General features: G+C 39.1%; 2 protein-coding genes across 4 annotated transcripts; one reads left to right on the top strand and one right to left on the bottom strand.

Moving 5' to 3' along the window:
* Positions 1 to 334: 334 nt before the first annotated feature.
* LOC109034875 (alpha-glucosidase) lies at positions 335 to 17061 on the top strand. The gene is made up of 11 exons (XM_019048275.2): positions 335 to 927; positions 1874 to 2070; positions 3531 to 3710; positions 5767 to 5930; positions 7242 to 7367; positions 9374 to 9609; positions 11514 to 11703; positions 12340 to 12562; positions 13477 to 13672; positions 14665 to 14808; positions 16297 to 17061. The coding sequence occupies exons 2-11, from the start codon at positions 1902 to 1904 to the stop codon at positions 16478 to 16480; spliced, it is 1812 nt and encodes a 603-aa protein (XP_018903820.2). The 5' UTR covers positions 335 to 927; positions 1874 to 1901; the 3' UTR covers positions 16481 to 17061.
* Positions 7602 to 22959, bottom strand: LOC109034889 (uncharacterized). 3 transcript variants are annotated; one of them, XR_011899987.1, is made up of 5 exons: positions 22784 to 22959; positions 21718 to 21822; positions 20754 to 21034; positions 18669 to 18899; positions 7602 to 8566 (listed from the first exon to the last, which is right to left on the bottom strand). XR_011899987.1 is itself a non-coding variant. In XM_019048288.2 (4 exons), the coding sequence occupies exons 1-4, from the start codon at positions 22826 to 22828 to the stop codon at positions 18848 to 18850; spliced, it is 483 nt and encodes a 160-aa protein (XP_018903833.2). In that variant the 5' UTR covers positions 22829 to 22959; the 3' UTR covers positions 18559 to 18847. The 3 variants fall into 3 exon arrangements, 1 of the variants encoding a protein (XP_018903833.2); XR_011899988.1 differs by lacking the exon at positions 7602 to 8566 and adding an exon at positions 10805 to 11131; XM_019048288.2 differs by lacking the exon at positions 7602 to 8566 and having other exon boundaries at positions 18559 to 18899.
* Between the last annotated feature and the right edge of the window lie 718 nt (positions 22960 to 23677).

Here is a 23677-nt window from a genome sequence, read left to right as displayed (position 1 = left end):
TTTGAGGATCAGCAGTTACAGTGATCTCAAAAAATAGGCGAATATGGTGATCTTCAGACCGTATAAGTAAACAAAGCAGATGGTGACTTCTCACGATCGTTGGATTCTCTTTCAGGTAGATTTAAATGAATGCGCATAAAATAACTGATAAACTAAGTAAGTTTTCTATTAAAAAAAAAAATCAAATTCCAGGGCTAATTTTAGTTAATCATAATATAATAGTTCGAAGCAGTGCGATAAGCGATATCGCAATGCTGATCAAGGTTCCTAGATTGTGTGAAACAACCTGGATATTTTACAATGTGTTAAATGAGGAAATATACTGAACTGTTAGCACAATCTGAAGACAATGCTAAACATCAATTTGCAAATGCCGCAATGTATGATTAGGAACTTGTTGTGAATGCAGTTATCTTTGTAGCTTATCTTTCAAGCGCTTAAATTTGATCTTTTAAGCTCACTCTCTATAATTCCCTGTTTAGCATTGCTCTTTAGCATTATTGCGCTCTACACAGTTTTTTTTAAATATGTATTTAAAGATTATTCTCAAAAGGTTTCAAAATCTGGAATTGCAAGCCACTTAAACGCAGACAAGTCATTGACCATTATGACTATAATGTGACCATTATCTCATAGCGGTGGCGAGGCATGAATGATCGATTATCGATATTTCCCCATTGAAGCTACGGTAAAATATAGATTATTAAGGTGTTCGCTCCAAACACTGTGTTAATCGATCCTTTCCCATATTTTTAAATGGCAGATCAATCAATGTATCGAAAAGCACGCCGCGCCACTGTCTCATAGATTAGACAAGGACTTGAATGGAGTCAATGACTTTATCATTCAAACGGTTGGTTTAAATTACTTTAACATTGCATTTGTACATTAAATGTGAGATCAAATAAAGTCGTCTCACTCCGTCTGGTAAGTTATTATTTCAGGTTCATTATTTAACTTTTCATAATTCCATGCGTTTTCGAAAATTTGAAACTATGAAGCATTTCAGAATTATATATTTTTGTTCAAAATACACCCCATTATAAAAGTTCTCTAGAGCGAATTTCCTTTGATTTTAACGTATACTCATGAAAAATTAGTTTGGCTTTGTCTGCAAAGGGCTGAATTACTTTATATGTGTCACAGGCAGATAGTCAAATCAGGCATTTTGTCAAATGCCTGGACAAATTGTCAAATTTTAACCATTATCGAAGTTTAGTATGTTTAAGTGTTTAACGTTTTAGCGTCAATACACTTTCTTCGCATTTTCCTTTCTAAGTCCCTCCCTCCCTAATTTTTCTCCGTAAAAATTTGAAAGATACTGTATTTTATTACCTTAACGATAGGAAACTTTTCGGCTAGCGGTCATAAAGTTACCCGATAAAGTCACCTTAGACATATTTAGAAGATTTTCTAGTCAGGGTACCGTACCGCTGAATAACCTCTTCGACTTATTTATTCTAAAATTAGCAAAAGCACCAAAATCCAATTTGAATAAGATTACTTTATTATCTGCCGAGGCATATTTGACAAAATTCTTGATTTGATCATTTGCCTGCGACACATGTTTTGATCGGAAATTGGGAATCTCAAAGGTCTGAACCATTTTGGTTTTCGTGAAACGCAAACATAGACCGTACCCTGACCAGGCAAAACTTGAAAAACAGTGATTTTACGTAAAACACATCATATTCATTCCAACTTTGGCACGTATGAACGTAATTATGGTAAAATGAACCATGTGCGTAGGGTTTGCGTGTAACATAGTTCCTTTTACTATAAATGAGCCCATTATTCAACTATGGCTTAAATATCATCAAACACTCAGCGGGATGATTAAATTAAATTTTGGCATGGCTCGTTTGTTTGCAAGGGAAAATTAAAGAGATAACGACCTCTGGATGAACATGTATTGCTCCACATGTCTGATTTTCTGGATGATAGCTGCGCTTTGTCTATCACAAAAAGCTCAATCTTACGATAATGAATGGTACAAGACAACATCCATTTACCAAGTGTACACGAGATCTTTCATGGATTCAAATAATGATGGTAATGGGGACTTGAAAGGTGAGTGCTCTAACCCTCCAGCAATCTACGGAACAAATACTGGACCTTGAATAAAATGAAAGAAGAACGACGGCATGAGTGACGTAAGGGGCCCTTCAAATGGACTACATTTTGCAACTTGGAACTATAAATTCTAGCCCGGTTTAATAACAACGTATGTGCCATTAGTTTCCCTAAGCACGTACGTGTTTTTCCAGAAGAGCCAGAATTTATAGTTCCAAATTGCAAAATGCACTCCAAATATGATGCGAGGCACCTATTCCGATTTTTTATCCCTTACTTCCTTGTAACGCATCCGTAACGCAGCCCTACACTCCTGTTTCAATAACGTAACGCTGGCTTGACCCCCCCTACTTTCAAAAATTTTATTCGGGAAGGCGGGATTTTCAGTTTTTGTACGTTTTTTCGAATTTTATTTTCCTCCGCCTCGGGTTTGTTATGTAAAGCTGGGGTTTACCCCCGCCCCCTTTTCAGACCCAACTCCCCCCTAAAGCTTGCCGATTTTTATTTCAAGCATACTCGTATAGTTCGATAGTTCGGATGTATACAACATATACCACCTACTGAGAACTGAGATCGTTTCGATGCCCGACTTATCCTCTCTATTCTACGAGGGTCATCCAAAAAGTAAGTTTCCCTACCTTTATCTTCCGAACGAAAACAGATACATTAAATCGGTAAAAAGACACATGTTAGAGATACTCTGAGCTTTGAAACAAGCCCAAGTTTCTGAAAATCGGTCAAGGGGTTTGCAAGTAAAGTTAATTTTACTGAGACAGCCTCCTGTCGCCGCGTGCCACCTCGAGTCGATTTATGTCAGACTCGGGTATTCGCCTCTAAACATAACATCAAAAAGGAATTTAAAAATTTCATTGAGTAGGTCTTACCTTTCTTTTTGACGTAGGCTCCACATCTTTTTTGACATTTTTGGTATCGTTACAGCAGCTTCTTGATGCCTTCCGCGTAGAAGCTCTCGCTTTGGCTCCGAAACCATGTCATTGACAGCGATCTGCACTTCCAAATCAGTTGCTTTGCGTCGGGAAATTTTCCCCCAATCCTCCGTACTCTCTTAATTTAGCCTTATGTGACTTTCATCATCTGTTCCCAAGCGGGAAAACTTCAACGATGAAAAGCGATTGCCAACCGGCTCCGAGGTACAGATCGCAGTCAATGACTAGTTTCGGAGCCAAGGCGAGAGCTTCTACACGGAAGGCATCAAAAAGCTGCTGTAATGATACCAGAAATGTCAAAAAAGATGTGGAGCTTGAAGTAAAAATCGGCGCCTTTACGGCTTATATTTGGTTATGCCATCTATTTTTGCCTTGTAACCTTATTGCGCTCCGAGGTTATCAACGGAATGAAATCATCATCAATATATCTCAGATCATAGGCTTTGAATTTATTTTTGATTTTAAAACTCCTGTGGTTATAAATATGAAGTATAAAAAGTTTCATTTCAGGTATACTTGAGAAACTGGATTATATTCAAGATTTAGGATTCGAAACAATTTTTATCGAGTCCATTTTGAAATCACCTTTCATCGATGGAGGATATGACGTTTCTGATCATGAAGACGTAGATCCAATTTTTGGCACCACGAAGGAATTGAAAAATTTGATCGATGAAATTCATGACAGAGGTACGATCGATCATGTTCCAATTTTTAAAAGTTAAGAAAGTCAAACTAAAAGTCCAACATTGGAGAGTATATTCTGGAAGAGTTGATAAAAGAACTTCACTTATGCACTATGCAGATCAGTCGTGAGCGCTACCGGACATTTGCACGAATGGTTTTGTTTTTGAGGAAATGGACATTTGCACAAATATGCCTAATTATTTCTTTATGTTGGAGAGGTGGAAGCACTGAAGTAGCACAGTAAAGATGTCACGAGCGATAATCGAATGATTTATAAGAGGTTATCGGATCTCTAAATTATTTCCCTTTTCCTGGATTTTGTCATGCTTAACTACCTCAATGCCATTGGACGCAAAGTCCCTCCGACAAAGGTAAGCTAAATTTTCACCTCATTCAATTTCCTCCGACTCTGGGTAATTTTCCCCCTCAGAAGTAAAAAAAAAAAAATGTTTTTAAACACGCCCAATGATGGGAACATCAGACAGTCCTAAACCTGTAGAAGTGTGTACTGAAAGTTTTAAATTTCATTATTCCATATGCCCTCGTGCTTCGTTGCCAAATGGACTGAGTTAAGCAGAAAGGAACCAACCCACATTTTGGAAAAAATTGAGTTATGAGTGGTTTTTAACTCAACCACTGCTCTACTATTCATGTCGCCAAAAATTCAAAGTTTTTGTTGGAGCAAATTTTGCAGAAATTGAACTTGAAGTTTATCTTTTACATTGAGTCTTATGCAGAAGCTGAACTTTAAACCTCTTTTTCTCGGTTCGATCCCGATGGGGCTTGGTTCCTTGGTTTCTGTTTAACTCCGTCCAAATGGTCTTTGTGCAAATGACTACTGTTCCTTTTTGTGCAAGTACTCACAAAATATTGGACATTTGCAAAAATGTGTGTGCAAATGCCCATCAACCGTGTTGAGGCGTGAATGATCGAACATCAATATTTAACCATTTGAAGCTGTGGCAAAGAATCGATTATTAAGATGTTCGTTACGAACACTCAGTTTATCGATCCTTTTCCATAGGTTTATATGGCAGATCAATCGATACATCGCAACGAATCCACGCCATTAATGCAGGTAATACTTTCCTTTTTCAGCAACAATGTTTAAAAAAATAGATTAAGAACACAGCAATTTCAACGTTGGATCACTATTATATTATAGCTGTTAGATTTGGAAACTGAGGGCACGATGTGGAACCAATTTTCAAGTGGGCCTCTCTCGAGCTATGAGTATCCTATGTCCAATTCGCCAGCCTCCCCCCCTCCCCACCCTCACCAAATTTAACTTTCGAGCTCCTGGGTAACTCAGAGTTAGCTTGTTTTCCACATGTCAAGAAATCCACTTAAAATCACGTAGACGTTGCATGTACATCGTCATCAAAGTAGATCAATTTTGAAGTTTCCAAATGTAGCTTCCTTACCAATTTAAATGTGAGTTCGTTCATCGTCCTTGACTCAATGTAACTCAACCTAAAGAACTTGAAAAATAACATGCCAACATCGAATTTAATGAAGAGAATTAAGTTTGGAAATAAGAACTACGTCGGAACTATAAATGCTAGTCGACGGCGATAATGCAAAAAATGTATATCTCGGTTGCAGTGTTCCAAAATTTCCGCTCCTACTTATTTTTTTTATAGGAGGTCGCATCAACACCATGACTTAAAAGTCGCACAGAATATTCTTCGCATAGAGAAAACAAAATTCCTGAAGGTTTTTCAAAAAATGACGTTAATTTTAATAGTTAGTCATAAAATTATAACAGACGTATAGTTTTAATAGACGTTTAATAGTTTCCTTTTTAAAAAAGAATGGCTGAAAATTCGAAAACCGAGATACGCATTTCTGTAGTTTCACTGTCGAAATGCAGCTACTCTCGCAATAAATATTCGGCACATTCCGAGGTTGAGAAAAAGTTAGTGAAGGTGGTTGAATTACAATTAATCAAACTCGATATTATTATCTAAAATATGTTTTGTCAAAATATTTTTTTTTTTTTTCAATGAAGACTCAATCTACTAATTAATCGACTAAAGCTTTTTTGTGATACTCTCAGGAATGAAAATTCTACTTGATTTCGTTCCAAACCACACAAGTGTTGAGCATGAGTGGTTTAAAAGGTCCGTCAATAGAGAGGCTCCTTACACGGATTTTTATGTTTGGGAAAATCCGAGAAAGTACGACCCGGAGACCAACCAACCGATCCCACTTAACAACTGGGTAAGATGACAGAAAATTGCATTGGTAACATTTAAAAATTAAAAATATGCAAATATGTAGAGAATAAATTCAGTCTAAAAATAACACGAGTACTTTTGCTCCATATTTATTTGGATTGGGTTAGGGTCACAAACCTTTGGGTGAATTCTATTTCTTCATGAAGATAAGGTATGATAAACAGCTAGGGTTCTTTAAGCACCATAAAATCTCACTGAAGAATTGCTGGTTGGTGAGGACATTTATTTAAAGGTGTCTCAACAAAGTAAAGTCAATAACACTTCAGCAAAGAGAGCTAGATACAAAAAGAGGGCAGTCATACGTCAAAAATCAATACGTCCTAGCACTGCCGTGCTAAGGAAGAACGCCGTATGAACATTCAATAGTTGCCAAATTTCCTCCTCAAAAATGTTCATTTTTGAGGAAAGTTATGAATATTTTTCCTTGAAATTTCCAGACACTTCCGATCAAATTACTAACAAAATTATCGTAGATATTGGAGGTAAAATATTCCCAAATTTTCCTGAAAATTATTGATATGTCGAGGGAAATTCGGCAATGCCTGAAAGCTCATACAGCATTTTTCCTCAGCTCGGCAGAACAGGACGATGAAATTGGACCGGGGGCAAAAGGATATTTGAAAAAATAAAAAAAAGATGAGGAGTTAAAAATTTACATTTGGAGCCATTGCAATAAATCGATGACAAAAGAGGCTTAGTTTTAGGCCCAGTTTGGCTTTTGAAGGTAATTGGCAGCAATATACACGTGGGCCAACAAGAAAAAAGCACTGAGAGGCTCCTCAAAAACCGGTCCTGTATCTATCCTTTTATCACGTTGTTTCAATATGTGGTATTAATTGTATATCATCTTGTTCTTCCAAATGAACAGAGTGAACTTTTAAAATAAAACTCCGAACGGTAAATGAATCAGTGAGGACGAAAACACACCAACACGAAAAGATGAAAAAAATGAGGACACACACAAAACTGCAGGGTAGGTGAAGATGTAAGTCCGAGAAGAAGATTTTCGGTGCCGAAAGACAATTACTTAAGGACACATTAAAGGTTCAAGCTGGAACAGATTCGCTAACTTCAATGACCTTCATGAAAATTGAGGATTTCAGAGTTACCGAGTTGGTGTGTTTGCGTTTTCACCGATTCAAATATTTACATGTCAAAGTTATACTGTCCAATTCCTCAGCTGCGGCTCGAATGTCTTCATTACAGGCACGCTGTAGCGACAAATTACTATGAAAATCCATTGTGAGTAATTCATTTTTCTTTATATTTTATCTTTCTACCACCTAATTTTTAGATTAGCAATGAGCATGGTTCTATGTGGAAATGGAACGATAAAAGGAACCAATTCTATTTGCATCAGTTCTTGCCCGAGCAACCTGATCTGAACTACCGAAACCGGGCAGTAAGAGAGGCGATGAAGGTTAGTCAAAGAAACGGGCATATTTTTAATCCTCACAACAGTAGAGGCGGTGCTAGCTGGTCAACAGACCACAATTTTGCTATAAAAATAAACACCCGGAAATATACAATTTGGATTTAGTTTTGTGTATACTCAAGAAAAAAATATGAACGAGAAAATTACCATTAATTTAAAAAAAAAAAATAAAAAAATATTTAGATTCTAACCCCTTATGAAGAAGAAGCTTTTGATTAAACGACCGTTTTTTGATTACGCAACCGTTGAAACGTCCTGCCTCCGCCCAAAATACGAGGGTCGTCCAGAAAGCAAGTTTACGTATTCAATTTTTGTTAACTTAAATTATATGACGAAATTCTATAGATAGCGATAAAAAGTCAATCCTCTCAAAATTTTAACGCATTACAGATTTTAAAATTTAGTGCAATAGATCTCTGAAAAACTAAATTTTCCTCCTCTTCGCGTGGGACTTTTTCATGGAGCGTCAGTGCGTCACCAGCGAAAGAGCTGCTGTATTTAATGGAACAAATGGACACAAACCCAGTAGGGAAAGGGCGCGCGTTGTTGACGGCGTAGAGATACAACTATTCGTACTTGGTGGATGTCCGTGTTGCATCTGCAAAATTGAAGGCGCGATGACGGGAAACGTGAACTCGCAATGCTGCCCGTGAAGTGTTGTTCAGATTTGGGAGAAAAGTAAAAAAAAGGAGACCCAACTCCGAGTCTCTTCTTTGACTGTGTTGCGTTCACACTGGAAAAAAAAAAAAAAACACATTGGATCTACAGTCAAGACTCTTAAAAACATTGACAAGAAAAAGGACTCTTGATTCAAGCAGATTTAAGCTTAAATCAAAAGGAAATCCGCTCAAAGTAAAAGGCTTGGTTCTCGATTCAAGCTTAAATCTGATTGAATCAAGAGTATTTTTTCTTGTCGATGTTTTTAAGAGTCTGGACTCTAGATCCAATGTGTTTTTTTCCCAGTGCACGTATTTTAGAAGCTTTACTACAAATAAAACAAAGGGAGATGAAGCTAACACAATGCGAAAATGGAGCAAGGAAAAGGAAGCTCGTTGTTGACGGCGCAGAAATACAACTATTCGTACTTGACGGATGTCCGTGTTGCATCTGCAAAATTGAAGGCGCGATGACGCGAGTTGTTCCTTCGCACGGATCTCCTCGATGTTGCCCGTTAGTTATCACTCCTGTTAGGGGAAAAAGTTAAAAATTTAACGATATACCACAGTTTGACCAAACGCAACTTAATTTTTCCATGTACCAAAGTTCAGACCTACCAATTATATCCAAATAAATACGGTCAACCCTTGCTAATTACAAGCTGATGAATGTCCTATCCTATGTTTCATTTGACATCAGACCATCTTAAGGTACTCTCTTGCGATAAGCAATAAATATAGCCGCTAAATTGCTGGCGAAGCTTAAACCCGCGCTGAGAAGAGGTGGGCTCTAAAAATTCACTATTTCAGAGTTTCATTGGAACAAATCAAAAAATCTATACCGCGTTAAGAAGCTGAGAGTAGTGGCTTTCTGACAATGTTTACAGATTTTCTTAACCTGTCTTAGTTTGTGGATTTATAATAAGTAGACTCATTCCTGGACCATCCTCGTTATAAGATGTCTCTAGTAATAACACATAAGTTTGATTTCCCGTGGAGTGTTTTATTTTCTTTAGAGAGAATCTCTCATGCGGCTTAGAATGTTCACTTGAATGTCGTGTGAGAAGTGACGCACAGTTTCATTGGGCAAAGAAATTCACGAGTACAAGTCGCAAGTTCGTCTGTGGAAAGAAATATGTGTCACAAGAAACTTGAAGATTTTCATTCTTGAAACTCATAATTAGTGAATTCTTGATGTAATTTAATACTCCAGACGTTTTTTGCTTCCGAGTTTGGAAATTCTATTTTTATGCATAGGAGTCCCAAAAAATCATGATTTTGGGATTTTACGGCTCCTCGCCGTGGAATGTGATGATTAATTTTTTTCTGTTCAAGGATGTCATTAGATTTTGGTTAGATTTGGGTGTTGATGGGTTTCGGGTGGATGCGATTGGACATCTGATAGAGGATGCCATGCTGAGAGACAACCCATGGAAACCTGGCATGTTTGGAGTAGATAGCTATCATGCCCAGATTCACAAGTACAGTAAAAATCAGGAAGAAACGTACGAAGTAAGTCATGAGTGGCGTTTACTGTTGGATGAATATGGGGCAAGCACCAAAAAATCCAGGTAGATTGCCTTGTTTGTGACGTCATTTCACTGTCCATTATCATAACCCGTTAGATTTCATATCGACGGTGAAACTACGAGACCACGTATCTCGTTTGCTGTGTTTAAAAATCACCACTCACATTTTATTTTTTTGAAGGAGATCAAATCAATATCATTCCTTACAATTTTCACAGATTTTTCTCCGCACAAAGAGGAAAAATCACGGAAGTTTTCACGAATTGACGTTGAGTAGTTTTCTATTTAAAAAATAAAGTATGGCAGGAAGTCTGCGACGTCGCAAACCGAGATACGTGGTTTGGTAGTTTCACCGTCGATATGATCGTTTATCATCCGCATATTCACCATAGAGAAAACAAGGAGGTGTTTGCGTTTCGGGCATCTTGGATTTTTTTGATGACGTAGGTCGGTGCGGACGATTTTTATCATCCATTTTCTTGGAAATGGTGTGGTTTATGGAGAAAAGTCATTTTATACACAGTGTTTGAAATTATATCATGAGTTGATTGAAGCAAAATAAATCGGACTTTATAGTCCATTTTTCGTACTTCGAATTCCGGATTTTGCTGGAGTACCTGTACCGACCTACGTCACGGGGTAGAACAAACCTCAATATGCAAATATCTACTATTTTGCTCTATACATATTCACTGGCGGTCTTAAGGGTAAACCCCTCCCCCCCCCCCCCAAACCAGACTCCTCTCATTCCCACCTCAGGAATTCAATAATTTCTCATGTACCAAGGTTTTAAAACGTTTGATATTCTTACTTCCGCCAAAAATGCGCCTGCCCCCGCTTCGTATACAATCTTAGCTGTTGCCTGGATGTACATGAAGAATCTTGATAGGACATGTAAAAGGAGACCTAATCTTTCAAAAATTCAAAATTGCATTATTAGTACCACTGCATAGAGGAAGAAAAACTCGACATTTGGCCTAGAGCTAAAACTCATTCATGAAATGAGTACGAACACTTCGAAATATGCATTGGCGGATCCATCAAATTGGCAACATTGTTCTTCTCCATTTAAACCTTTGGAAATATATCGATTCTTGGAGGGGCCAGGTGCTCCGACAAGAATCGATTATTTAACATAGGTTTAAATGGCGAAAATCCGGCGTTGCCAAATTGCTGGATCCATTCCTGGAAATATGGTGCTTTTAGGGCTAAAGAGCAGCGACGAAAACACGAAAAGCACTGACAAATATTTGTATAATAGGAAAAGATACGATTTGAAGATACACGCACTAACGTAACGTAACAAAGACGATTTGTCGGGTCTATACATACATTAAAGCCGTTTTGAAACTAGCTCTCTCGCGCTTTGCGACGCCTGTCCGCCACTTTATCGTGCTATGGAAAAACATCGTATGAACATTCGAGAGTTGCCAAAATTCCTTCGATGAAATGCTTATTTTTACCGACAGTTATGAATATTTTCCTTTGACCTTTTCGGATGATTTGGATCTGATCTCGAATAAAATTCTCAGAAAATTTTGAAGAGAAATATTCCCAGATTTCCCTGAAAATTCAAATTTATCAAAGAAAATTTGACAATGACTGAATGCTCGCAGGACGTTCTTCTTTACATGACAGCACAGTTGGACGTATTTCTGCCGAACGGAACTATGTGCATTATGACGTGAGCCTCGTTACGGATATATTCTTATGGGTCTCAGGGCTCATGTCTCAATGCACATAGTTCCGTTTGGCAGAAATACGTCCAGTTCTCTATCCTCCTGAAGTCTTTCAGGGAGTTGCCACTCTCTAATTCCGCGTATGATCCTGGGTGACTGTCGTTTCACGGGGTATTATCTTCGTATCCTCCCAGATAGAACCCAATCAAACACTTATTCTTTGGCAGCTTTTCCACTCTTCCCATAAAGTAATATTTCTTATTTCAGGGTAATGGGATTTGAATCTTTCGATCCTCCGGAAAACATTCAAAAGCACATGGGTAATGAGACGTATAAAAATCTACATTTTCATTTGGCTCCATTCATTCTTGACAGGAATTTGAATTCAAGTGGGATTCTAAATTGGATCCAAACGCAATTGAGGGTCTCATCGCTATCCGGAGCACCGAGTTGGTCGGTGAGTCAGAATAATAGTCATATTGATGGCTAAAGTGCGAAACCACATATCGACCAGTGGCGTGGCGTGCTTTGCGATATATCGATTGATACGCCACTTAAACCCATGAAAATAGATCGATTGTTAGGGTGTTCGCAGCGAACACCTTAGTAATCGATTCTTTACCATAGCTTCAAATGGCGAGATATCGATAATCGATCATTCACGCCACGCCACTGATATCGATGGTGTAAGTCGGTAATCACATAACTCGTTGCGAGGCAGAATATATTTTCCGCACAAAGTACATTTGTGGTAATTTTTCCGATTGTCGTTGCCGCACAAAATCATTTTCGCACAGATCAGATCTCTAACATCTGGCAGCATCGGCAAGGCATGCAGTTAGATAATTGAAAGTAACCGGGGTAGAAATATGCTAGATTATAAGAATGTGAAATACCGTTATTTTCGACTTCAAAAAAAGGAATCGTTTGGCGATGTTCCGTTGATAAAAGTTGCTATACAAATTTTTTCAATCTTTGTTCATTCATTTTTCTTTAATATGCCTCATATTTTTCTCGACGTTGCCACATACATGTAGTTGATCTTCTTTCACCGCATCTGAACACACGAGTTCAATTATGTTAAATTTCCTAGGTTGGTAATCACGACTGGGGAAGAGTCGGGGATAAAGGAGGCCCAGAGATCTCCTTGCCCACTTTCATGATAATTTTTCTACTCCCAGGAGTGGTAACTTCTTACTACGGTGAGGAGATTTCGATGACAGAGCTTCCTTTACGCCCAGATCAAAAGGACAAGGACCCGCATGATGCCAATATGTACAGGACCCCAATGCAATGGGACGATTCTCCTAACTCAGGCAAGTTTAATCATCCATGTGCCTTCCATTCAGAGACAAGAGACCCTCCACTAGTATCTTGGCCATGGTGGAAGCTTTTACTTTCGGGACTTCAGCATTCTACTGTTGACTTACCTACATGGTTGATGTTCAACAACGTGTTGGCAGTTTCGTTTTGCAAACAAGCCGGAAATGGCCGACGTTTGGGAAAGTTGTTTGGCTCATGACGTCATCCGAAGCTCATCATCGACCATGTAGGTAAGTCAACAGCCGAAACTAGGGTGATAACTGTTGCTCCCTAATAATTGTCCATAAGGAATTGTTGAAACCCCGAAAGTAAAAGCTTCCACCTGTCGCTAGGAGGCTAGTGGAGGCTTTCTTGTCTCTGCTTCCATTCGAAATTCAATGGAATGGCTCGTTGCGCTGGTCGCACAGAATCGTGATTTGATGCTTGATTCTTCAAGCCGCTGACGTCACTGGCGCTTTATAGTTCCCATTCATTCTTACGGCTCTCGACTAACGAGCACACCCCTCCTTTCTAACCTGCCTTTGCGGTTCTGTGTAGCAGAAATACGTCCCATTTAAAAGTGTGAAGAAACAGATCGGCATGCACGTATCGGTCACATGACTGTTAAAAACTATACAACATTAATAATGCATATTGACGGTGTAAGTCGGCAATCACATAAATCGGTTTGCGACGTCGGAGACTTCCTGTCATACTTTATTTTTTAAACGGAAAACTGCTCGTTGGCAATTCCTTAAAACTGCCGTGATTTTTATTCTTTGTGCGGAGAAAATCCTGCAAAAACTTCAAGGAATGATGTCGATTCGTTCTCCTTTAAGAAAATAACATAGAGGCAAATATTTTCAGACACCGCGAGCGAGTGTGATTGCTGACTTACACCGTCGATATATGTTTGCTTTGATTGCAGGTTTTACCAAAAAGAGGATACCCTGGTTGCCTGTAAACCCAAATTATTGGTCAATCAACGTAAAGAGGCAAGCGGGGGAAAAAGATAGCCAGTTGAACAATTTTAAACGTCTAATGAAACTCAGGAAGACACCTACCGTCAAGAATGGAAAGTTGGCCATGTGCACACCTACTCCTTGGCTTTTTGTTCTTCAAAGGTAAGGCCAAAGAGGCAAGAGGAGGAGACTTTATCGGGGCGGACTGGCCTGGGTGGGAGGTCGGGATCCCTAACCAAAAATTTGAGCAGAGCTCGCTGAGGCCCCAACGAGGGTTAAAAAAAGGGCTTAAAAGAAAAGAAAATTCGGAAGACTTCAAAGTGAGCTGTATCGGCGCCTCAATCTTGGACTGCAAGGGGCCTCGAAATCCAGAAAATCCCCAGTTCCCCGACTTTCCTCAACAGAAAATATCTCAAAAATCACGATGAGCGCATCGATAAAGTCTAAAATGCACCCCTAACTTCACAATCTGCGTTTTCTTGAGATTCCCGCCTCAAAAACGATACTACGGCACAGGTGAACATTTCGTCAGAGGACTCTTTCCATCTAACTCCTGCTCAATAGGATGCTACTCAATATTCAACATGGCCGAAAAATGCCAAAAGATGTGTGACGGGACGAGATTCTGACCACCTGAGGACAATCGGCGTCTTCAAATTTTCCTCGCGTTGAGACTCTTGAGAGATGTCCATCTTGATTGACCTCGTGCTCCCCTCGACTTACACGCGTAAGCGTCGGCCACAATCCATATTCCAAAACACCCTATTGAACAGGGGTTGAATAGGACGACCCCTCGCACAAAATGCTCACCTGAGCTGTAGTATATCGTTTCAGAAGCGGGAAGCTCAGAAAAACGCTAATTTTTTACGCAGGTTGTGAAGTTAGGGGTGCATTTTAGGATTTGCCGATGTGTTCATCATGATTTTTAGACATTTTCTACAAGGAACAACTCCAATTTTTGCTCCAGCAAAAGTTTGCAACAGGCCCGCATTCACAGAAGAAGAGTGAAGGGTGGAAATAGTAACCAAGTGACTAGATCTGCGAATGAAGGGTCATTTTCTTTCAAGACTAAGAAAATATATTTGAAATATATTGAACCTGCAGTTTTCATAAAATATTTATTGATTAATTCCTTTAATATTTTTTTCTTCAAGGTATCTAGATGGTGAAGCACCAATCGTAGTGGTTGTCAATCTAGGCACAGAGATGGAAGTTATCAGTCTGAATGACTGCTCATTTAGTCTGCCGAGGGAAATGGAAATTCATACCGCCAGTCCCAACTCTGGTTTCAAAACCGGGTAAGTCAAGAAAGGTAGTTGGCCGGACGTTGAGAGAACGGAGAAATGCATATGGATGATTAGGAATAATAAAATGGGTTCAAAGCGCTCAAAGGCAAATACCTATCGATGGTCCACTAGACAAAGTGCGAATTTAAGCATTACGATTAACGATATTTTGTTAAAATTTTACTTTGAACACGAGTTGAAAGTAACTCCAAACAAAGATATGAAAGTTTGCCGATGCACAAAGTCAAACTTCCTCCTCATCGAAAAGACAATAATCTGCTTGAATTAAATAACACACTAAGCGTTATCTGAACAATCTTTGTGGTATGAAAATACAATAACCGTATACCGGCGCCTCAACTCAGTGTCAGCTATTAAACGTTTTTTCACACATTGAACAACACACCGTCGGTGGAACTCCCATGTATTGTGATTGTGCGGTATTTAAAAATTCCCGCTCCCATTTTATTTTTTTCAATGAGAACAAATCAACGTCATTCCATGAAATGTTCATACAGAATTTCCATCACGCAAAAGAAGAAATTCACGGAGAATTTTGAGAAGTGCCGCTGAAAAGTTTTTCATCTAAAAAAGAAAGTCTGCCATGTCGCAAATCGAAATACATGGCTTTGGAGCTATACCATCGACATGCATGCAGGGTGGGGGAGGGCCATTGTTTATTGAGAAGCCTATCAAAATCGTTGAAATACGCAATTTGATTCATAAGGAATTAAATTCCGAAAAAACCAAACATCATATCTCTCTGAGGGAAAATTGTCCTGAAGTTAGCTTTTTTCTCACTGAATTGAGATTTTCAGCTTCGTGTTGAATTAGAACGCACTTTGGTTACACTACCAACTTATTGTCTGAACAACTCGTGCATCTACCACGATAACTTCGGAAATGCCTAAATGCGTATCTTGTCTAGTGATCCATTCTCGTTAAATTTAAGGACGTCTATGTCAAATGCTTTCGATATTCTGTCATTTTATATCAATTTCAAATCATATGAGGGGCTTGGAGGATAAGGCACGTAAGTAGAGTTTTGGAGTAGAAAACAATTGAGATATTGATGATTTCAAGTAAAATTAGTTTTAAAGCATATTCTGTGAAAAATTTGCTCCCAAATTCAAATTTTTAAGCATCAAAAAGTCAGTTGGACTTTTCTTTCCATCATAAGGATCCATGCGATTTCGAAACTTCAAACACGTATTTCTCGAAACAACAAAGGGTTCACTAATGCGCCGTGTCCTTCAAGCCCCTCTTTTATACGGATATAGTGCTGAGCACCAACTGTTCAAATCAAATGGAGCCAGCTAGTATGGCAGTAGTGCTGGAGTCGGTCAACATTAAGGTCAGCTCTACAGACTGTACGACTGTACGTCTCAGCAGTACTGCCATATCAGTTGGCTCCATTTGATCTGAACAGTTAGTACTCAGCACTATGTCATTTTTTCACAAATATGGGTCTCTTCAATATAAGATCTTTTCTGCCTTCAGGGACAAACTCGTAGTATGTAACGCCAATGATGGGACCCATTGCCCAGAGCTGCGTCCAAGATCTGGGTTGGTATTGACATCTATCTCAAGCTCTGCAAGTAGTATTGCTGGCATTCCTGTGCATCCTCTTCTTACAGCTGCTCTTTCACTTGCAGTATCCTCTTTTCTTTGGAAATATTATTAAATTTTGTAGAATGGGCCAAGAGACAAGGGCTGAATTAGATGAAAGCATCACATGTTATCTCCTCAAAATCTCGCATCAAAAACAGTGCACAAAACGGAAAGTTCGGAAATTAACTCCTGAACGAACTATTACCAGTATTTTAAACAAGAATCTAATGAAAGTTAGGATTGTAAAAATTTAAGGACGTCATTTGTATTTTTATCATTTAACTAATGTCCATAGAAAACACTTATACCTTGTGTAGGAGTTGATTTCAAGACTTTCTGTCGTGTGCTTCCTCTACCTCGTGAAATTTTGAAGCGAAAACGTGTAGCGTTGTGCCTTAATTCATAATTTATAGCGAGAGGCCTATTGAAGTTGGAATTTTAAATATTCTATCCATATTTGTTCACTTGATCAGTTGGACGAATTGGACTACATTTTGCAGTTCGTTTGCAATACCTGGTTCAGTTTATAAACAATATATGTGCCTTTAGTTTTTCAAGAAACTGTAGTTCCTAATTCTAAAATTTCTTCTATGTAATTCGTAAATCTTGTCTCGATGTTTTAAAACAAATAAAGTACTTATTTTCTCAAACAAAGAGGCTTTACGTTTTTGTGTAAGGGGGCTTTGGGCAAAATGTTATGACACAAACAAGTATTTATCGATCCAAAATATTGACTCCTGAATCCTGTGCTATGATCAGTTCCGAATCATTCTAATGTCAAGTCCTGCTCATTCAATTTTTAGTTTTATAATATCAATGTTTGGTTATAAATAAGGAATGAACAAACGGTTAGTGCTTGGGTAGTGGAAAAATTGTGTAGGCCACGACCTTTAGTAATGGATGATATTAAATTGATTACGGTTTGATTGAAATGCGCTCAATTTGTGCGTGACTTGGCGTGATTTGCGAGTCTAGCCAAGAGCGAGACCAAAGAGATCGGGCTTGAGGAAACGGCGCGATGCTTGAAGTATCCTCATAGTTTTGCAGGCGCCTTCCGAAATCGTTTTTCTCGCGATGTTTAAAGTTTTGGAGGTTTTTCTAATTGGAGGATGAGGTCTCTTCTCACAAAACCTCTTTACTTGGAAGTCGCATTAATTATATTACGCGTTTCGCCCTATTCGACTTTCCCGGTCAGCGCTACATCTCTGAATCAGCGGAAAAGAAACCAATCCTCTCATTTTTGCAGATATGCGGGAAAGCTTAGTTGCTTCATGTTCTTGACCGGCTTTGTGAAAAGAGACCTCATCTTCCAGACAAAAAAACCTCCAAAACTTTAAACATCGCGCGGAAAGCGCCTGCAAAACTATGAGGATACTTCAAGCATCGCGCCGTTTCCCCAAGCCCGATCCCTTTGGTCTCGCTCTTGGCTAGACTCGCATATCACGCCAAGTTCTGAGATGCGTAGGCGATTCGTATATGCGGAGGGCAGCGTGGGTCCACAACTTCCGAGGGTGAGCGCACAAATTGAGCGCATGTCAATCAAACCGTAATAAATTCAATATCATCCATTACTCAAGGTCGTGGCCTACGCAATTTTTCCACTACCCACGCACCAACCGTTTGTTCATTCCTTATTTATAACCAAACCTTGATATTATAAAGCTAAAAATTTAAAGAGCCGGACTTGACATCAGAATGATTTGGGACTGATCATAAGCACAGGATTCAGGAGTCAATATTTTGGATCAATGGGGAGTTAGGGAATCGGGCGATCCCCGTCTATTGTTGTTCTTGTAAGAGGGGAATTCAACATTTCTTTAACCAATATAAGGGTGCCTCCTTCCAAGGCCTCAGTATCTCTCAGATAAAACGCCAAAAAACCATAAAAAAATACAACAAAAGCGTTTATACCTTAGAGCTGAGTTATTTCAGTTATTTCGGTCGGCCTCCTATGGTGTAGTGGTTGTAGCGCTTGCTCTCTGATCGGGAGGTCCCGGGTTCGATTCCCGGCCAGGCAATCCGAGTTTGATGGTCTCAAACAATGGTTGCCTGGGACTGGTTCAGTAGGGACGGAGGGGGGATGGGACTTAAAGCGTGGGATTAGCCCTTGAGGGCTATTTAAAGTAGTAAAAAAAAAAAAAAAAAAATTCGTTGAAATTCTAGTTAAGAAACTTGTTTTAGAATGCTTAAATTCGTACCCTGCCCAATGGACCATTAATTCTGAATAGACTACACATGTTATGTAGTGCTTTAATTCATACCTTGTCCAGAAGTATCTTCTTCAATCGAGATCCTTGCACTTCTTCCTGCTTTTCATTCTTCCTATTCTGCCGTCTCCTCTTCTCTGTCCTCCGATTTCTTGTGCGACTTCATCTCCCATTCGTCAGAGTCCATCACGCACCTATCCCCGCAACACTTTTACTTTTTTTCGGGCGATCGATCAATCCTTTTGAAAGCCAACCGTTCCGAGCTCCTTGTTGAGTTCGAAATACCTGAGCAGAGATGGAAAGTGAAATTTTAAAACGCTCGAATAAAGATCGCAAAATTTTAAATTCATAATTTAGTTTGAATTATTCATATTAAACCCTTGGAAGTCCGGGAGCGTTCAAGATGATCTTTCTGCTGATGCGGCAAGGAATACTACCCTTGTGAGGTGCTATACACGAAAGAGGGGCACAAAGGGAAGTTTAGAGAGAAATTCAGCCCAACCTACCCTCCAATACAAATGAAAACATCTGAGCCGCGTAAAAGTTATAGGCCTTGGGAGACCATTTAATCGGTCCTTCGCTAGATAATGTTTTATACTTCCGTTGCTGGAACTCAACGGGACTTGTCCTCTGAGTTCTTTGCAAGGTAGCTGCAGTAGCATTGCATCACGAATGATTGGACTGCATTTTGCGATAAGGAACCACAATTTTCAGCTCATTTCTAAAAGCACCTATCGTCAAGGGGAGAATCAAAGTGGGGAAGGTAGAGAAAAAATGACAGTGAGAAGAAGAAAACTAGGAAAGAAGACCAAGTGAAAAATATGAAACTGTAGAAAGAGAGAAAAAAGAAAAAAAAGCTGAGAAGAGAATGAAGAAGCAAAAATGAGAATAGGAAGAGGAAGAAAAAAAGATAGGAGGAAAAGGAGAGGAAGAGAACATATGAGGAAGCAAAATAGAAAGAAAAATTGGAAAACAATTAGAGGAGGAAAGGGGGAAAGATAAGAAGAGAAGAAGAAGAAAAGAAGAAGAAGCAGTAGGAGATGACAGAGAAAAAAGAGAAAACAAGGTAAGGAGGAAACATCTGCCTGTGTAAGAACATTAAGAGCACATAAGGCTGTTCTTAAAATGAGCCGGAAAAAGGAGTTCCTAAATGCAAAATGTAGTCCAATTTGTGTTGCTCAAGGAGCTAGAGTGTCAATACATCCCGAATAATTTGACCGCATTTTGCGAAGAGGAGCTACAATTTCTGACTCATACATAAAAAAAACCTATCTGCATTGAGGAACTGATAGCGCTAGGTCGTTTCTAAAATAAACCCGAAGTTGTAGTTTTTAATTTCAAAATGTACTCCACTTAAGATGCGTAAATATGTTTCGAAATTGAGCTGTTAGAAGAGTGAGTGATGGGGGGGGGGGGGCGGATTTCAAAATCGAGTACCTATCAATGTTCTAAGGCGTGTCTAGGCCTTTTGATTACATCTCCTAAAGTTTCAAAAGTTGCATGCAATGGACCTGTTGCAAACTTTTGCTAGAGCAAAAATAAAAGTTGCTTCTTGAAGATAATGCCTCAAAAATCACGATGAGCGCATCGGCAAAGTCTGAAATGCACTCATAACTTCACAATCTGCGTAAGAAATTTGCGTTTTTTTAAGCTTCCCGCTTCAAAAACGATACTACGGCACAGGTGAACATTTTGTTAGAGGAGTCGCTCCATCGTCGGCGATATTCATCATGGCCGACGCTTGCGCGCAGTTCCGCGCGTAATTCGAGGAGAGTTCAAGGTCAATCAATTCGGGCGTGGAAAATATGAACGTTAACACACCGATTGTTATCTGGTCTAATCCAGTTCAGATGTTATCTCGTCCCATCAAACGTGTTTTGGCGGATTGGCGTCGGCCATGATGATTATTGCCGACGATGGAACGACTCCTCTTACAAAATGTTCACCTGTGCCGTAGTATCGTTTTTGAAGCGGGAAGCTCAAAAAACCGCAAATTTCTTACGCAGACTGTGAAGTTATGAGTGCATTTCAGACTTTGCTGATGCGCTCATCGTGATTTTCGAGGCATTATCTATAAGAAACAACTCTTATTTTTGCTCTAGCAAAAGTTTGCAACAGGCCCATTAACAATCTCTGTACCTGAGGAGTGTTTTCTTGCAAAAGCCGAGCGTAACCTCCGTAACCTCAGTGACCTTCGTTCCGTTCGGCTCAGAGAGAGGATGGCAGTGACACCTAAACCAGCGACAGACTCCCGGCCCGACGTGGTCACAGGGCACCAGCTCCTTGTAGGTATCGGACAAGAACTTCTGATCCTGGCAGATCCTCTGCACGGAGATCCGGGCTACTTTCCTACATTGATCCGTGCAGAAGGCGTCTTTCTTCGCACCGAAGCAGAACGCAGTGAGGGACTCGGCATCTTTCTGGAACCAATCACGATAGAGCTTTTAGAGTTTCAGAAAACATGTGTCATGAAGCTTAACCCTACCCCCCAAGTCTGCCAAACTAGTTTTTTCCACTTATTTGCCAATAATGGGTCAGTTTAGGCCCGTATTTGAAATACACAGGATCTTCTTTTTTATTAGTTTTTTTTTTTGCATGCACGTGTTTTAAATGATGTTTAACATCAGGGAAACCTAAGATTAGACTTGTAGGCCTGATATTTTTTCCTTCCAAAGTTAAGATGTGCAACCATTCAAACCATCTCTGTTATTAAGGTTGCATAGCTTCCATTTTTGTAATATTTTAACTGACCAACGCAAGCAATTTGTATTTATCTCTTGCTTGTTATTTTTGCGTCTATGGTGTGATCATGATAAAATATAACCTTAAAACTTTTTTTTTTTTTTTTTTTTTTTTTTTTTTTGCGGAAGAACGTTCGTTTATTTACATTCTCGGCCATTTTGGTTTGATGTTGGAATCTGCAGATTGGTAGGGACATTTTTTGTCTTAGAGGGTTGGATACCTTCTAGAGCTCTGAGAGCTCTATATTTCGACAAGTCCCTACTCTTCTTACATAAGTACTTTGGTGTTTCATTCAAAATATATTATGTGCGTTTGAATATTTGAAATTGCAAAATTTTCGTAGATCTGAAAGTTATTTCACCTGTAGTTTTGAATTATATTTTAAATTGGAATCTGAAGTTGGTCCTCTATCTACCAAAAACCCATAGTCGTCTGATTCTGACTGTTGTAATAGAGATCCATGTGCCTGAAAAAAGAGAAAAATTATTGATAAATATTTCAGACCACCCACTGGTTGACAGAGCTCTAGCGTTTTTGGTATTGCAAAACTGTGAATTAAAAGATTTGCAGTGCACTAAAAACTTTGCAATGTCCTATAACTTTAGTTCAGAACTCAATGGCAGTTTTGCAGCATCCACATTACTGCAGGTAGAAAATACAATTTTTTTTCAGTCAAAATTAAACCAATGACTCTTCAGAATACAGAAAAACTCGTTAATCACCTTAAAAGTAAAAATTAGTCCAATGTGATTGAAAATATGACGTATAAAGTGTGGGAAAAATTGCAACGTAGTCAAACTGGAATTCCTGTTTCGCTCTAACCTTTCCTTTTATTATGATCTGTGTTATACGAGTTAAAGATATGTCCTACTTTTACCTTATAAACTCCCGAAAATCTCGTGGTTTTATTGAGGAATGTGGCATTATAGGAGGGCATACATTTTCTTCTGACTTCGAATCTTCGTACCTTGAGCATGACGAAATAGAATTTAAAACCAATCCTCCTCGAAATTATGTCTCTGAATTGCAGACTTCAGACCAAGCCAAGTCACCATTGTCACCAGTAGAAAACGCCTTCAGTTTTGTGCGATACTTCACTCTTCTCACCAGATTTAAAATCTTTTTAAATGCTCATGGAAAACACATGCCGGCTTTAATATTAATAATTTGATGAAAAACAACGGTCACACGTCGATACAAGTTAAAATAAAAAAAATTTAAGAAGGAATTACTATTTCAAAGAGGAACTGCGCTTTTGATATGCTCCTCTGTAATAGAGAACAATTATTGAATGAGATTACTTGGTAAAAAGCTTATGTTTCTCGTTCATCTGTAAAAGTATCTACCTGTATGAAGAAATATATGGCACGTGCATTGTTTCCAAAGTGAGGGGGAAAAAGTTAAATTTCTGTCATTAGTGCGCTTACCTCAGAAACAAAAAATGCAATAAATACGACGCCAAATGAAGTCATGATGAAAATGAAAAATGTGAAGAGAGAATATGGTTATGATTCATGTTGAATTTAGTACCGCGCAACGGCCCCTCTAAGCGCACACGTTATTGACATTATCACTAAATGAGTATGTCGGTGCATATAGGCATACTGAGCGCAACAGAAAGGTAATCAAATTGTTGATAAAGAATAAAGGATCAAGTAAACTCGGTTGGGGGGGGGGGGGGGGCAAGAAAAAACGAACGATCTGATAATGGCAGCCGAGACTAAACATTCCATCAGCGCAATGTATAAATGTCATTGATCAAACCTCGTTGGACTAACAAATTAAATTATTTTTTAATTCAGGATGCTTACTAATCGAGAACCCAGCAGTTTTCTTTGTGGTGTGTGCAATCTTGTTGACTTAAATTCTTGACGGATAATCATGCCAAGATCCATTTTATGATGACACCCCACGACTTCACGACCACGCGGTTGCATTGACTCAAGTCAAATTTCCGCGAATTCGTCAAGTTCTTTTAGTAACTGCCCACCTACGCTGCAACAAAACGAAATCCCCTACGTGCGATAGTGTGCCTGCGACATTTGGACGTATTTCTACCAAACAGACCTATGTGCAAGTGAGAAATATGGGGTGTGCTCGTTAGTTCTCTTTGCGTAGGAGTGAATGAAAATAATAAAGCGCCAGTGACGTCAGCGGCAACAAACGAGACCGGAGCGATCCCCGCGGGGTGTCATTAACTCATGAGCCCTGTCCACAAGGCTCTCTTGCTATGCCCGCGGCTCATGAATTCCGCATTCAGTTGCACATAGGTCTGTTTGATAGAATGCAATATCCCGCTTTTCCAATTCTTCAAAAGGAAT

This window comes from Bemisia tabaci, chromosome 6 (assembly GCF_918797505.1).
Source record: "Bemisia tabaci chromosome 6, PGI_BMITA_v3".
NCBI lineage: Eukaryota > Metazoa > Arthropoda > Insecta > Hemiptera > Aleyrodidae > Bemisia > Bemisia tabaci.
The sequence above is the reverse complement of the archived record's forward strand: the minus strand, read 5'-3'. Positions and strand labels throughout refer to the sequence as shown.

Excerpts from the sequence above, each read along its gene's own strand:
- LOC109034889 (XM_019048288.2), bottom strand. The coding sequence starts at position 22,828 with ATGACTTCATTTGGCGTCGTATTTATTGCATTTTTTGTTTCTGAG. Across the intron at positions 21,823-22,783 it reads TTGCATTTTTTGTTTCTGAG|GCACATGGATCTCTATTACA; the intron begins GTAAGCGCACTA and ends CTCTTTTTTCAG. Across the intron at positions 21,035-21,717 it reads AATATAATTCAAAACTACAG|AAAGATGCCGAGTCCCTCAC; the intron begins GTGAAATAACTT and ends GATTGGTTCCAG.
- LOC109034875 (XM_019048275.2), top strand. The coding sequence starts at position 1,902 with ATGAACATGTATTGCTCCACATGTCTGATTTTCTGGATGATAGCTGCG. Across the intron at positions 3,711-5,766 it reads CGATGAAATTCATGACAGAG|GAATGAAAATTCTACTTGAT; the intron begins GTACGATCGATC and ends TGATACTCTCAG. Across the intron at positions 12,563-13,476 it reads GGACGATTCTCCTAACTCAG|GTTTTACCAAAAAGAGGATA; the intron begins GCAAGTTTAATC and ends CTTTGATTGCAG.